The sequence below is a fragment of the Patiria miniata genome, unplaced genomic scaffold (assembly GCF_015706575.1).
Source record: "Patiria miniata isolate m_02_andy unplaced genomic scaffold, ASM1570657v1 HiC_scaffold_3, whole genome shotgun sequence".
Classification (NCBI taxonomy): Eukaryota; Metazoa; Echinodermata; class Asteroidea; order Valvatida; family Asterinidae; genus Patiria; species Patiria miniata.
The window spans coordinates 43,530,828-43,546,821 of NW_024037069.1; the positions used below are offsets into that span (position 1 = coordinate 43,530,828).

At 36.4% G+C, this 15,994-nt stretch overlaps 1 protein-coding gene across 50 annotated transcripts in view; it reads right to left on the reverse strand.

The window, feature by feature from the left end:
* LOC119737167 overlaps positions 1-15,994 on the reverse strand; it is a 127,836-nt gene that overhangs the window by 36,811 nt on the left and 75,031 nt on the right. For 42 of the 50 annotated variants that reach the window (XM_038211312.1, XM_038211329.1, XM_038211336.1 and 39 more), the window contains 20 exons: positions 15,127-15,240; positions 14,928-15,041; positions 14,221-14,334; positions 13,988-14,101; positions 13,660-13,773; positions 13,440-13,553; positions 12,080-12,193; positions 9,681-9,794; positions 9,483-9,596; positions 8,762-8,875; positions 8,531-8,644; positions 8,138-8,251; positions 7,921-8,034; positions 6,941-7,054; positions 5,522-5,635; positions 4,115-4,228; positions 3,106-3,225; positions 2,501-2,614; positions 2,058-2,171; positions 201-317 (listed from right to left, as the gene is read on the reverse strand). In XM_038211312.1, the coding sequence (XP_038067240.1) occupies positions 201-317; positions 2,058-2,171; positions 2,501-2,614; positions 3,106-3,225; positions 4,115-4,228; positions 5,522-5,635; positions 6,941-7,054; positions 7,921-8,034; positions 8,138-8,251; positions 8,531-8,644; positions 8,762-8,875; positions 9,483-9,596; positions 9,681-9,794; positions 12,080-12,193; positions 13,440-13,553; positions 13,660-13,773; positions 13,988-14,101; positions 14,221-14,334; positions 14,928-15,041; positions 15,127-15,240 (2,289 nt within the window). The remainder of the gene's footprint in view (positions 1-200; positions 318-2,057; positions 2,172-2,500; positions 2,615-3,105; positions 3,226-4,114; positions 4,229-5,521; positions 5,636-6,940; positions 7,055-7,920; positions 8,035-8,137; positions 8,252-8,530; positions 8,645-8,761; positions 8,876-9,482; positions 9,597-9,680; positions 9,795-12,079; positions 12,194-13,439; positions 13,554-13,659; positions 13,774-13,987; positions 14,102-14,220; positions 14,335-14,927; positions 15,042-15,126; positions 15,241-15,994) is intronic. The other 8 variants (XM_038211306.1, XM_038211307.1, XM_038211310.1 and 5 more) reach the window with 8 other exon arrangements.

Genomic DNA, 15,994 nt, shown 5'->3' on the forward strand with positions numbered 1-15,994 from the left:
CTAAATCACACCAGTCGGGGAGTCAGTCAGTCAGTTAGTCAGATAGGGCTGGCCCGCAGAAGCAAAGAAAGCTTAAATGGAAATTAAGTGAGTATGTAAACATTTTGGAGGAAATCTTTAAACACGTCATATTTCACATTTTCACACTGAACATGTAGATGATGTACGATGCAATGTACATTGAAAGCAAAATTTCTTACTTTCACAGTTGAGACCGCTGTACCCAAGTACACAGGTACATGTGTAAAACTGGAAGTCATTGTTGTTGCATGTGGCTCCGTTCATGCAAGGCGACGAATCACATGGATTGGGTCGTGCTGCAGAAGAAAAGGAGAAAAACCAAAATAATTTTCTTTGACAAACAATTCGGCAATATCAAATTAAATGAAAGCAGACAAGAGGAACAGAGTTTGCATTTTCCAAGAACCTTCTGCTTCGCAATCAGAAAATTCTGAGAAGCAACATTGATAAATAGTCAACAGATTTGTTGACTACAAATTAAAAGTTTTGAAATTAAAAACATCTGATGAAACGTAGAAATGGGATTGTCAATTAAAAAAAAAAAGGGTCTCAACATTGGATGAAAAAACAGTCTGAAAGATGTATTTCTTTCTATACTAATGTCTTTCTCTCGGTGTCAAAAGGTCTGATTTGAGACAAAAGTATGAAACATCTCATGACTGCAAAGGTTTGTAGAAAAATATGAAGGTTCGATAAGTAACCAAATGAATTGAATTCTTTTTCAATTTTTTTACAAAATTTGTATTTTGTTGAAAAATAAATGGGGTCTGCTTTCACATGACAGCAAGGAAAAACTAGGATTTTTGGATATAACATGATGAGCAGAATAACAGCCTTTACATGAAATGTACAAATTTAAAACTCTAATCACAAGAACTGAATAATTCAAAGCATTCAATTCAAAATCGTAAACATGGAGAGTTTACTCAAAATCTGTGGGAGCAAATTACAGAAAATCCCCGAAACAAATAGAAAGTTAGTATGGAACCACATTAAAATTGGTTGGAGATTACGGATATTATTGCCCCAAAAGTGGCACAAACGTACACAACTCCCTGTATTACCATGTCAAAAAAAAACACCACCTTGAAATAATACATTTGAAAGAATAAGCAGTGGTACAATTATTCCTGTGTAAAACATTATGATTATACACACAAGAAACAAAAACCATACAAATATGTTACACAGCTAAGCACAAGACCTCTAATCTGGAGAAGAGGTCTATTATTAAAAACAAAGACAATTATTCAACTTAACAGAACTGAATTGAATCTTCATCAGCCATAAATTGTTAATCAACCCTTGATGCTGCTCTATAACAAAAGTTTCGGAAAAATCAAGGATAACAACAAAACAAAACAAACAGTTAATCAACATCGAAATCAACACCAAGGAAGGGGAATCATACGCAACACAAAAATTACCAAAATCATGACATCCTTCTTGTTAAAATAACAAAACAAATACACAAGTATGCCACAGTATATTTAAAGTCAAACAAAACAACACAGACTATTACGTAAATGAGTGTTAAAAGCAGTAGCAGTTCTTGCACCAATGGTAACAAAACAGCTGCAATGGAAGAACAAAACAAGTTTATTATTCAATGCACCAACTGTAAAAATGAAATAAATGAAATGTGTTTAGCAGATGAACGGTAATAATTAATATACTCCAATATCCACGAAATCATTAATGTGTTATTGTCATATGAAACACAGATGATACTTTTAACAAATGTTGTTATTGTTTTTCCTTCACCTTTAACAATGTTTTTCGATGATCTTCAACTTTTAAAAGGCCAGAGCACATTCAAAGTTATGCAAGAATTTGAGTGTTAACATCAATTTTGTTATCATTTTGGTTATCAAGTAAGAACCCCCAGATGAATGATTTGGGATAGTCCACAGCATAAACCAATCAGAACACAAATGTCAAAAATGGAGAAAGGTGATTGGTTGAAAGGGGATGAAAGCTAGTGGCTGGTGATGGATGAAGGCTGGTGCCGTGATTCAAGAATGGATGATGTTTACCGGTCTGGCATTGGTCTCCCTCATACCCAGCCGGGCACTGGCAAATGAAACCGCCCTGTATGTTAACGCAGGTAGCTCCATTCAGGCAGAGACCCAACGAACAGTCAGAAATGGCTGAAATTAGAAGAACATGCGAATTCGCAAAAGTTTAACACATTTCAACTCGGGCGAATTTCGCAGTGAATGTTTCATGACGTCAAATTCGCTTCGCATTCGCATTCGCATTCGCATAAATTTGCATGAAGTATGAACCGGGCTTTAGAGAGAAATAAAAGCAATGGTTTTGAGTTTGTTCCCAACAACAACAACTCAGTGATAAAACTGTAAGACAAGTATGCAACCGAGAAAAACGCTTGAATGCCATATAGCCGCTTGGCAATATTATCTTATAGGCTTATAAAAAAAATATAAACCTGAAAAAACAACTTGAAGATGTAAGCTACCTTGATCGCAATGTGTTCCTGTCCAGCCCTGGGTACATGTGCAGGTATAGCCTGCAATAAGGTCATTACATGTCGCTCCATTCCGACATGGATTAGAGACACATTCATTGACGTCTGAAAGAAAAGAACCAGGCTAGCTATCAGCTGAGATAACAGACATGCTTTTGCATAGTATTACATTATATTCATAAATACCTAAGACATGTTTGCCTATTCCTGTTGGTCCAGAGCCAGTCACAATAAAACACCGGCTGGCTAATTTTAAATACTTTCCTGGTGTCACATGAAATTTGGACTTCTATGAAATCTGGTCCCTTTTACCCTTTTATTGGTTGATTGTTCATAATCTTTATTTAGGCATGCACAATACTATCTATGAGTCCGTATTTCACACAGTCCAAAATTCCTTCTTGTCAAAAATAAAGGAAATGCAGAATTTTGAGTTTTTAAAATGAATCACTACCCTAACTAATCTTTTCAACCATTTCGCATTATGGACCAATCAGAGCACAGCGCTCAAAAATCAAGAAATGTGATTGGATGGGAAGAATGAAGGTTGGATAAATGAAGACTGGTGTCGTGATTCCAGAATGGATGATGTTTACCAGTCTGGCATCGGTCTCCCTCATACCCAGCCGGGCACTGGCAGATGAAACCGCCCTGTACCGGTATGTCAACGCAGGTAGCTCCATTCTGACAGAGACCCAACGAACAATCAGAAATGGCTGAAATGTATAGAAAAAAAATTGACAAAGTTAAGCCAAAAAGTTAATGAAGAAAATTAGGTCATATCTCTATGAAACAATCTGAGAGAACAATCTTGAATGGTGTTAAAAAAAACTGCAAGCATTTAAAGGTCATTTTGACACTATTTGGAACTGTTACTGAATATCTCTTGCTGCAACGTCATGCTCAAGCACTTCCCTGTCAAGCAAAGTCACTTTGGTGGGGCTTTTTTTTAATTGTAAATTAAAAAACAGGTGTCACACACTCAATGCTTAATTGATATGCAAGATTCACATACACAAAATATTTCTATGCTTAGTGTGTAGAGCTCACATCAATACATTTTGCATACAAGTCAATTGGCAATTCCAGCATTATGTAATGTGCGTGCCAAGCTTTTAAGAGCTCAGTGAATAAACCTGAAAATGTATTTTTCAAATCTTATGCATTCATCATCTTGAAATGGTCAAGGAGATTACAGACTAGGAGTTTTGGATCATTTCTCTGAATCATGAATTAGATATCTTGGTGAATTGGTTCTGTCACTTCCTTTCCTAACCATGGAATTATTTTATTTATTTTATTTTATATCTTCCGACATTAAAAATTGTGATAAAATGTACAGGGGATGGCAAGGAAAAACAAAAATTTAAAACTATCATCAAAATAATGTGTTCAACCAGACCCCTGTCCAAAAGAAAAAAAGGTAAAAAGATAATTGTACAGTATACAAAATACAAATTAATTTTAAAACATGAACCAATCAAACATCCAACACGCAATTATACAATTATACATCATGATTGGTCCAGCCTTTCAAGCTGAAAGTTACAAAGTAAAACCAAAAAACGTATAAATACATTTTTAAAATAATAAACATAACCTGACCTGTTTGACACAGGATTCCAGTAAACTGACTTGTGCATTGACATCTGTAACCGCCGCTTATGGGCATGCATGTAGCACCATTCATGCAGTTGTGGCTTACGCAGAAGTCCATCTCTACGGGAAATATACATAATTTTAAATTTTAAGACCAACAACACTCAGACTTGCACAAATAACACTTTGAATAAAGAGCAGAGCTTCAGTGTATGTAATACTGGCCAAAGAGTGCAATTACGCACAGGTAATGTATTGAAGTTTTACCTTTCAATTTAACGAAGAAATACGAGTAAAATGATGAACACCACATGTTGCTGTTGAAAAGTTAGCAGAAAAGTTGTGCATAGTCAATAAGTATAGCAGAAAATTGTACTAACCTATGGTTATTTTCACGTCACTGATTTTTAGCAACTTGTTCCTTTAGAGTTAAGCATGATGTTGCTGTGCTTAATTAGGGCAGTGCATCGGAACCGGGTACCCGAGTACCCGACCGTTTATGTCAGGAAAGGGTTCTAGATTATTGAATCGGGTACCCAAACCAACTTTACAATTACTTACCAGTAGTTACTTCTCAGACAATGAAAGAGAAAGGTTTTGAAGTCATTTGTGGGGAATTTTCAAAATTTAAACCAGGCCGCATAGGATAACAAAACGTATTTCACATTAAGACGCTCGCAAAAGCTGTACTTGTCACCGTAAAGCTATTTTTTTTCAGTCGAGAACCCGGTTCCTGTACTACCCGTAAATTCACAGCCCTAGTGCTTCCTGCTTACAGTCTTCATGAAATAGAGAAAGGCTCTACTAGCCGGCAATAAATTGAGGGCTTAGCAGCGCTATGAAATTTGGCGAAGTCAGTATTGGCATAAAACACTTGAACTCTTAAAATATTTCTCCCATGAATTTTTTCTTGATTTTTTTTATAACGATTTGCACAAAATTCTTTTGATTCAATATGGGTGATATACATGTACAGGGTGTGCCAAAAAATGTGCAACATTCAGAATACAAATATTTCAAACTTTTTCATGTTTTTTTCTTCAATGACATATCAGCATGACTATTTCTCAATCCACTCCTTTCTACCCCATTCCATTTGGGTTCCTAGATCCAGAAATACAATCAATTAAGTGAGAGGGTGTAAAATTGACTTTGGCCACTCTAGGGACTAAATGGTATGTGGTAGAAAGGAGTGGATTGAGAAATAGTCAGGCTTGAAGGAAAAAAACACATTACACAGTTTTAATTATTTGTTTTCTGAATGTTGAATTTTTTTACAAGACAAAAAAGTTTCTTGGAAGGCAAATGCAAAGATCGAATGTACAACATTTTTGTCCATTTACCAAAACAATATTAATGTGTTTTACGTAGTTATTTAACAAAGGATAAAAAAAGGAATCAATTATTTCATACCAGTTTCGCATCTGGAGCCTGAATAGTCATCAAGGCAAATGCATTGGTACCCACTGACTAAATCAACGCAAGTACCCCCATTGAAGCATGGATCACTCAGACATTCATCAGATTCTACAACGAAAGAAAAAAGAAAAAAAATACCAACAAAAGTTTGGCAACACAAGCACATTTTCAAAACACACCAATTTGGTTTTGCTGTTTGGCACATTCAAAGCAAGCATTAAAATCCCCACTTCACAATCAATACCTGTGACATAGTTATTATGGGGACCGAAGATGCTTTTTTATTATTTTTATGAATGGTTTATTTTAATTGTACGCCAGTGGCAGAATTGCGAATACAATTTACATGAAAAAATACACATATGCTATGGGGACATTAGTATCATGCACATACAGTCATGTTTTTATGCAACACAAAACTAACAAGTTCACTGATGTTAGTAGGAAAAAAAATGTTTCTTAAACTGCACAAAGTTTTTTTTTTTTTTTGCTTAAGTGTTTTTTGGCTTTTCACGAAATGCAAAAAAGCCTTTGTTTTGGTTCTGATTTTGTTTTCTTCTTCTTGTTCTTCTATCCCCAGTCCCATGGACTTTGTACATATTTCATTCTCGGTGCAACTTTGACATTAAACAGAATTATATCTTGATGAAACTTAGCATATGCTGAGACCCTATAGTAAAGTCATGCATATGGATGTGACGTCATGATGACGTCATCATGTGTCACGTGACGTCATCACGTGTCACATGACGTCATCTTAGTGGGCAGCTAGTTACTTGGATGCATAATTTGATATTACATCACAATGACGTCATCAGTTGAATATTTATTAAATGTACACACTTTAAATTGTATTCCACTAACAAAATTTGACATTATCTGTAATCCGATCAGCCCCAACCTTGATCTGTTCTGCGAACAGACGGAGACCTCTAGTTTTTTTTCCTTTTGCGCCTTCCTTATCGTTTGAGTACTAATGGGCAATTCCACGGTTACTCACGTTACATTTTTGATGTACTTTTGAGTTTCCTTGGGCTGTAATTACCTCACCGAAAAGGTTTAACAACTGTTATCCCCATGGTAGATAGAGTAGACCTAGACCTACCTAAGCACCAAAGATGACATCCAGAAAAATGTGTTATGTATGATAAACAAGATAAACAAGACACACAAATCGGTTACTCACTTTACGATAATGTAACGTGAGTAACCCACTTTGTGCGTCTTGTTTATCATACATAACGCATTTTCTGGATGTCATCTTTGGTGCTTAGGTAGGTCTAGCTAGGTCTACTCTATCTACCATGGGGATAACAGTTATTAAACCTTTTCAGTAAGGTAATTACAGCCCAAGCAAACTCAGAAGTACATCAAAAATGTAACGTGAGTAACCATGGAATTGTCCTAATGTACCTTGATTGCAAAGTTCTCCAATCCAGCCTGGCAAACAGATACATGTAAGGCCAGTGATAAAGTAGTCGCAAAAACCTTCATTCTGGCATGGATTGGGAACACATTCATTGACTTCTGTAAGAGAAGAACAGGCTAGCTTGAGCAGAAAGCACAGATAAATGACCTTCCATCGGCTACTTCAAGCTAGCCACACACTATCAGTGTTGAAGTACTCAAACTCACACTCCTTTTTGTACTCATATTCATACTCGAGTACATTTTACTACATCGGTGTATCAATGTAGAAAGATACAAGTGTGTGTAGTGTGCTTTATACATGCAGCTTTAAAGTGTTAACTGCAACTTTCGCGAGCGTCACAAACGTGAAATATGTTTTGTTTTCCAATGCAGCCCGGATTTCATTTTGAATATTCCCCACAAATGGCATTGGAAAACTTTCTTTTGTCTGAGAAGTTAATAAGTTATTTGTAATGTTGGGTACCAGATCCCATAATCCAGACCGGTTTTTGACATCAACAGTCGGGTGCTGGGGTACCCAGTTCCGATGCACAAAGCCCTAAAATGTACTTCGCTACAAAACTGCACACTAGAGGCTGTAATAGACAATGAATTACAGGAAAAATATTCTTGGAGAAGAAATTCTTACAATACTGCTCCATCTAGTGATTGTCTTGCTACTTTTCAACTTCGCTATCAATTGGGGAATTGTTTCCGACAGTGAGTCAGAAATCCTTAATTGTTACTGTATATTCCCACACAAAGACATTTCCAGGATTCATCAATAAAAATGTTCACTGAAGACTGTTGGTAGCGTAAGGGTATGTGCGTGCATTACATTTTTTTCTCATGAATGAGATCAATATCCAATTAAAAAAAATAGTAACATTTGATCACTTTGACTGTTAACCTGTTGTTCTTCCTATAAAATGTCTCAGAATATCAACAACGAAATAATATAAGTTATTGGAAGCACAAAATACCTGTTTCACATTGGTTTCCTGTGAATCCTGCAGCACACTGACACTGGTATCCATTCACCATCTCAAGACACGTTGCTCCATTCATACAAGGTGAGCTGGAACATTCAACAACATCTAACAAGAGACAAACATTGGAGCAAATATTGAATGTCCAAGTATTAGATATAAGAGTATTTAATGTTTACTTGACATAGTGATAATTGATTGAGTCACCTACCTGTGGCACACAAGGGCCCTGTGTATCCCGTGGGACACACGCACTGGAAACTGTTGACTAAATCCAGACAGGTTGCTCCATTCAAACAAGGCATGCTGGCACACTCATTGATATCTGTCAATACACAAACAAAACACAGAAACAAATAAATAGTAATGTGCCAACAAAGTATTTTTTTCAAAGATAGTCTTAAAATTATTTAACAAATGAGCTAACTTGTTTGAAATACCACATTCTAAGAATATTAATTTCAAGCCACCTAAGAACCAAACAATTCAAGAATGACAAAGAACATGTAAGGAAGGAAGGAAATATGTCAAAAGTAAAGATAAGAAATCTATTTCTTTAAAACAAATGATACATTATATTAAAATCAGAACAAACTATATTTACCATTTCCGCATAATGTTCCTTCATAGCCTGGAGCACAATCACATCGGTAGCCAGGAGTAAGACTAACACAAGTTGCTCCATTCTCACACAAATGTGACTCGCAATAGTCGATTTCTGTAAAAAGAGAAGAAAATATAATCATTTTTACTTTCATATATCCCTGAAGACAAAACTCTGGAAATTATCAATTAACGATGCTCAGTTATTCAAATTCTTGGAAAAAATTATTACCATTTTCACATTGGGTTCCTGTGAATCCTGCAGCACACTGACACCGGTATCCATTGACCATCTCAAGACACGTTGCTCCATTCATACAAGGTGAACTGGAACATTCAACAACATCTAGCAAGAGACAACCATTGGAGCAAATATTGAATGTTCAAATATGAGATACAAGTGAAACTACTTGACATGACAAGTGTTTGTCACATGCACAAACACAGGGCTGTTACAGTTTTTATTTCCTCGTATGGATATTTACTGCAGATGTATTGGAAAATGACAAGTTTCGAGCAACATTGACGCCCTAAATATAGTTCTCTAATTAGATGCCTTTAATGGGACATCACCTGACATGTGATGACAACATCAAGACTTCACTTGAATATTCCAAGTTAAAACCAAATCGGACACACAATTCTATAGGTATAGGGCCTAGTAAAATACACATTTAATGTGATGTCACATATAACATATGCTGATGTCATAGTAGCGTCAATGTCAGGCACAGATCTAAAGTAACTGGTTGATGACCCAACCAAGTTCAAAGTCAGTCAGATTGATAAAAGTGCCCCATGTGCAAGTCATACAGAAAACAATTACAAATGCTATGGACACTACAGGAATCTGAAAAGAAGAAAAAAGAAAGAAACAAAAATCTTAATGAAAACAAAAGTTGTTTCGGAAGTATGTTTGACTTTACACTGTGATAATTGATTGATTCACCTACCTGTGGCACACAAGGGCCCTGTGTATCCCGTTGGACACACACACTGGAAACTGTTGACTAAATCCAGACAGGTTGCTCCGTTCAAACAAGGCGTGCTGGCACATTCATTGATATCTGTTAAAAAAGAAATGAACACTTTTAAAATCGTAGCCAATACATTTTGTACTTGACATTGTGATAATTGATTGATTTACCTACCTGTGGCACACAAGGGCCCTGTGTATCCCGTTGGACACACGCACTGGAAACTGTTGACTAAATCCAGACAGGTTGCTCCATTCAAACAAGGCATGCTGGCACATTCATCGGTATCTGTGGATACAAAAACATGTATTGTGGAATGTCATTATCAGGCACTTTGGGGCAAGAGGTCAATTTTCAGTTATTGCAATATTAGTAAAATATAGAGCTTGCTCTTTCAAAATGCCGCTGTTTTTTTTTTATCTGATACTCCAAAGCAAAGTTATTACATTTTGAAATCTGTCTGAAACGTCATAAAGAAATGAGAAATAGACCTTCAAAAGTTTGAGTTTAGCGAAAAAAATTCTTTGCTGATGAAATTTCAATATGAAACTTGTACAGAACTTTAGCAGCATCACAAATTTCAAAAATCTCAAAATCGCTGAAAAAATCACCCCCATGTCATTTTGCGGCTGTGCTCCATTCGTAGCTCTGCATGATTCCACCTGGTTTTGACACACCATGTCACCCGTTTCAAACCCATGGTTAATACATTGCTGTTGAAACACCAATGGGCAGGGCCTAAGGGGTTGGCATTTTACAGAGCTGGTTGCTTTACTTAAGCACATCAGTAGACGTTAGTCATTTCACACACGTGCAAAGTTGTTCACACACGGTTTGTGCTGCTTTTGCAATTTCCCTTTTTTGGTGCAATAAAAAAAAATGGCCATATAAGCAGCTCACGCTAGCAAAGATTACATCTTCAGTCACGTTATGATGTGACTGATCTTTAACACTGAGCAAAACACAGAGACCAACAAAGACTACAAAGTAACATTGTCAGACATGATTGCGGCTCAACAAGCAGCATTTATCAAATAACGTTACTGATGACAAAACAAGGACATAACGAGGTACAAGTAACACTGCGCTGCTACAAGCGAAGAAGCTGATTGGGCGCTGACAGGATTGGTTCTTACACTCTTCACAGAGGATACCCTGATAGCCAACAGGGCATATACAGCGATATCCGTTGGCCAAGTCCTCGCAAGTGGCTCCATTCTGACATGAATGGAACCTACACTCATCCACGGCTAGAAGGATGAACATTAACAGTTAATGTGCATTAAGAGTCAGGTAAGATTAGTAACAATGCATTACTGCATAATCCTTTTAAAGGTATAGTCCATCATTTGTAATTTGTGCATTTTGTTCGTTTGAAGCAACAAAAGTGTTCAAAATCTAATGAAGGATACTGAACAACTAGCCTGATGAAGTTTCAGCTCAGCTTCAGCTGTATATTCCAAGAAAAACAGCATTCTAAGATCTCAATTTCAAATGAAAAGTTGCTGAATCATGTTTTGAATTAGGCCTGAATTCAGCGTCCGAGACACATTCTCACTGAGCCGATTGCAGCTATACGTGATGTCGCGCACTGATCCAACAAATTATAGCAACCATGCGTGTGCGTTGTGCCAATGCTTGCGCGCGCTTCGCCAATAACAAACCGATTGAACTACTAATCTAAATTTTCCTACGGTGTGTCTTAAGACGCACCGTTGGAAAGGCCTTCTTTCATTGATTACTTCAAAATGACAGCTTGCAGAACGAATATTTTCACAGGGAGTTTAGTCCCCTTACTATCTTTCAACCAAGTATGTTTTTCAACAATAATTACGCCAGTTGCTTTTTGGATTGCTTCAAATGATGGACTATAGCATTAAAGAAATCTCTATCCTCTTTCAACAAAATAAGGGACGTTTACAAATTATCTCTTAAAAAAGTATCTTGAAACTACAGGGTGAGTCAAAATAAGCGGAACCCAAAAACAAAGAAATATACAGGGTGAGTAAAAAAAAAGAAACCCAAATGTCGGGACTATTGTTTTAGTGAAGTTCTTCATGTAGCACAAATCTAGGATATGAAAGCCCAATTCATAAAGCTTTCTTTTAGTACAAGAATCATTCAAATCACCTCTGTACTTTTCAAGTTACGGAATTTTTAACACAACCACCGTTTTAAAGTTCTGTCCACGGATCACAAAAAAGTGTGCATTCTTTCAGCAAAACGAAAACAATTCACACACCCATATGTAATTTGTTTTAATATTATTAGAATTTAGTGTTTTTGTGATGGCATTGTTATTTTTAGGGTTTGAAATTTGTAAAAGTTAATTTTGTTCGTAGCAGCGAGCAAACATAATTTTGTTGATGGATCATTAAGGTATTTCAATTCAATTCAAATTGCTCCATTCTCACATGAATTTGTCACACACTCATCTATGTCTGATTACAAAAGAAAAATATAATCACTTTAACAATTTATAATTGGGGAAAAAAAAATCTGTGAAGATATCAATATACATGCAGCATGCACAGTTATGTCTCTTGTTAGATGTTACTGGAAGCAATAAATACCTGTTTCACATTGGTTTCCTGTGAATCCTGCAGCACACTGACACTGGTATCCATTGACCATCTCAAGACACGTTGCTCCATTCATACAAGGTGAACTGGAACATTCAACAACATCTAACAAGAGACAAACATTGGAGCAAATATTGAATGTCCAAACTGTTGAGTGAGCAAATTGAATCTCTCTTCGATTGCACAAAAAATTACAGATAATGTAGATTTGGTTACCACGTCCCTCATAGCCTTGTGTGCATTTGTCTGCCATGTTTATCCGGGAAAAAAAATAGTCAAATATTTTTGTGCACCAGGCTTTCTTGGAATAACAAACTGGCTCATTGACAACTGTGCAGTGATGCCTGACTGAAATTAAATGAAACTCATAAGGGTCGAGGCCAAGACTTAGGAGTATCTGCACAACCAAATATTTTCAAAATTAATTTCATAATTTTGTACTTATTTTGGGAACATACTGTAAAGTTCTGTAGATATACATGTAGATCCTGGAAAAATGAACATTTAATGTGGTGTCACATGACACATGATGATGTCAATGTGTGACACACATCTACAGTAGCTGATTGTTGTCCAAACCAAGTTTAACCCTAACTCCCAGCATAATTTACTAGGAACCGTGTTACAACTGATAATGTAGTAACTAACTGATAACGTGTCACTAACCGATAATGTCACACAAATTGACCGATATTGTATCACTAACCGATAATGTGACAAAAAATGACGGATACTGTAGTAAATGTTACTGCACTATCAGTCAATTTTAGTGACGTTATCGGTTAGGACTGATAATGTAACAACAATTGACTGATAGTGTAGTACATTTTACTACACTATCGGTCAATTTTGTGTTACATTATCAGTTAGTGATACAGTATGGGTTAATTTATGTGACATTATCCGTTGGTGATACATAATCCATTGGTTACTACATTATCAGTTGTAACAGAACCGTACCCATTCAGGCAAATTCCAACACCTACACATGCCACATGGGAAATTGTACACACTACGATTGGACTTAGTTTCTGGAGGTATGCCAAACCCAGTGTTAAAGACCCTCAGTTTAGGAGTACCGGTACTGTACCTATCCCAAAAGATTTTAACAAAACCTGCTGTTGAACTTTGATGGTTTGAGTTCGGTTAGGGTTAAAACGGATTGATTAAAAGAGTCAAATGTGCGGTAATAAAGAAAATGTGTACAAATGCTATGGACAGGAATCTGAAAAAGATGTAAAAAAAGAAATGAACAAAAATCTTAATGAAAACTAAGACTGCTCAAAAAAGTATTCTGCAACAGCCAATACATTTTGTACTTGACATTGTGATAATTGATTGATTGACCTACCTGTGGCACACAAGGGCCCTGTGTATCCCGTTGGACACACACACTGGAAACTGTTGACTAAATCCAGACAGGTTGCTCCATTCAAACAAGGCGTGCTGGCACATTCATTGATATCTGTCAATTTACAGGTACAATACCAAGAAAAAAATAATAAATAGTAATGTGCCTGCAAAGTACCTTTTCAATGATAGTCTTAAAATTATTGAACAAATGAGCTAACCTGTTTGACAGTCTGTTCCAGTGTATCCAGGCACACAATCACAGCGGTAGGCAGCCACTAGATCCACACAGGTACCTCCATTCCTACAGGGATTACTGGAACACTCCAAGATCGCTAGATAATACAAAATATTATCATAATATTTACAAAAGTCTGAAAAACGAACTTCTCAGATTACCCATTTCAAGCCACCTACAAACCTAGCATTTCAAGAAAGGCAAAGTACAACTCAAGGAAGGAAGGAAATATGTCAAAAGTAAAGATAAGAAACCTAGTTCTTCAGAAAAAAGGATATATCATATCAAAAATCAGAACAAAACATATTTACTATTTTGGCACAATGTTCCTTCATAGCCTGGAGCACATTCACATCGGTAGGCAGGAGTAAGACTAACACAAGTTGCTCCATTCTCACACAAATGTGACTCACAATAGTCAATTTCTGATTAAGAGAAAAGGAAATATTATCACTTTTAATACTTCGATATCACTGAAGAAAAATGTCTGGAAATTATCCATAAAGGATGCTCAGTTAGTCAAATTCTTGGAAGATATTATTACCATTTTCACATTGGTTTCCTGTGAATCCTGCAGCACACTGACACTGGTATCCATTGACCATCTCAAGACACGTTGCTCCATTCATACAAGGTGAACTGGAACATTCAACAACATCTAGCAAGAGACAACCATTGGAGCAAATAATGAATGTTCAAATATGAGATATAAGAGAAACAAGTGTTTGTCACACGGACAAACACAAGGCTGTTACAGTTTTCATATTCTCGTATGGATATTTACTGCAGATGTATTGGAAAATGACAAGTTTCAAGCAAAATTGACGACCTAAATATAGTTCTCTAACTAGATGCCTTTAATGTGACATCACCCGACACGTGATGACAACATCTAGACTTCACTTGAATATTCCAAGTTAAAACCAAATCGGACACACAGTTCTATAGGTATAGGGCCTAGTAAAATACACATTTAATGTGATGTCACATATGACAAATGCTGATGTCATAGTAGCGTCAATGTCCGGCACAGATCTAAAGTAGCTGGTTGATGACCCAACCAAGTTCAAAGTCAGTCAGATTGATAAAAGTGCCCCATGTGCAAGTAATACAGAAAACAATTACAAATGCTATGGACACTGCAGGAATCTGAAAAGAAGAAAAAAAAAGAAACAAAAATCTTAATGAAAACAAAAGTTGTTTCTGAAGTATGTTTGACTTTACATAGTGATAATTGACTGATTCACCTACCTGTGGCACACAAGGGCCCTGTGTATCCCGTTGGACACACACACTGGAAACTGTTGACTAAATCCAGACAGGTTGCTCCATTCAAACAAGGCATGCTGGCACATTCATTGATATCTGTTAAAAAAGGAAATGAATACTTTTAAAATTGTAGCCAATACATTTTGTACTTGACATTGTGATAATTGATTGATTGACCTACCTGTGGCACACAAGGGCCCTGTGTATCCCGTTGGACACACACACTGGAAACTGTTGACTAAATCCAGACAGGTTGCTCCATTCAAACAAGGCATGCTGGCACATTCATCGGTATCTATGGATATAAAAACATGTAATGGGATATGTCATTATCAGGCACTTTTGGGCAAGAGGTCATTTTCAGTTTTTGCAATATTAGTAAAATATAGAGCTTGCTCTTTCAAAATTCTGCTGTTTTTTCCTTTTTTAATTGGATACTCCAAAGCAAAGTTATTACATTTTGAAATGTGCCTGTCTGAAACGTCATAAAGAAATGAGAAATAGACCTTCAAAAGTTTGAGTTTAGCGAAAAAAATTCTTTGCTGATGAAATTTCAATATGAAACTTGTACAGAAATTTAGCAGCATCACAAATTTCAAAAAATCTCAAAATCGCTGAAAAATCACCCCCATGTCATTTTGCAGCTGTACTCCATTCGAAGCTCTGCCCGATTCCACCTAGTTTTGACACACCATGTCACCTGTTTCTAACCCATGGTTAATAAATTGCTGTTTAAACACCAATGGGCAGGACCTAAGGGGTTGGCATTTTACAGAGCTGGTTGCTTTACTTAAGCACATCAGTAGACGTTAGTCATTTTCACACACGTGCAAAGTTGTTCACACGTGGTTTGTGCTGCTTTTGCAATTTTCCTTTTTTGGTGCAATTTAAAAAAAAAAGGCCCATATAAGAAGCTCACGCTAGCAAAGATTACATCTTCAGTCACGTTATGATGTGACTGATCTTTAACACTGAACAAAACACAGAGACCAACAAAGACTACAAAGTAACATTGCCAGACATGATTGCGGCTCAACAAGCAGCATTTA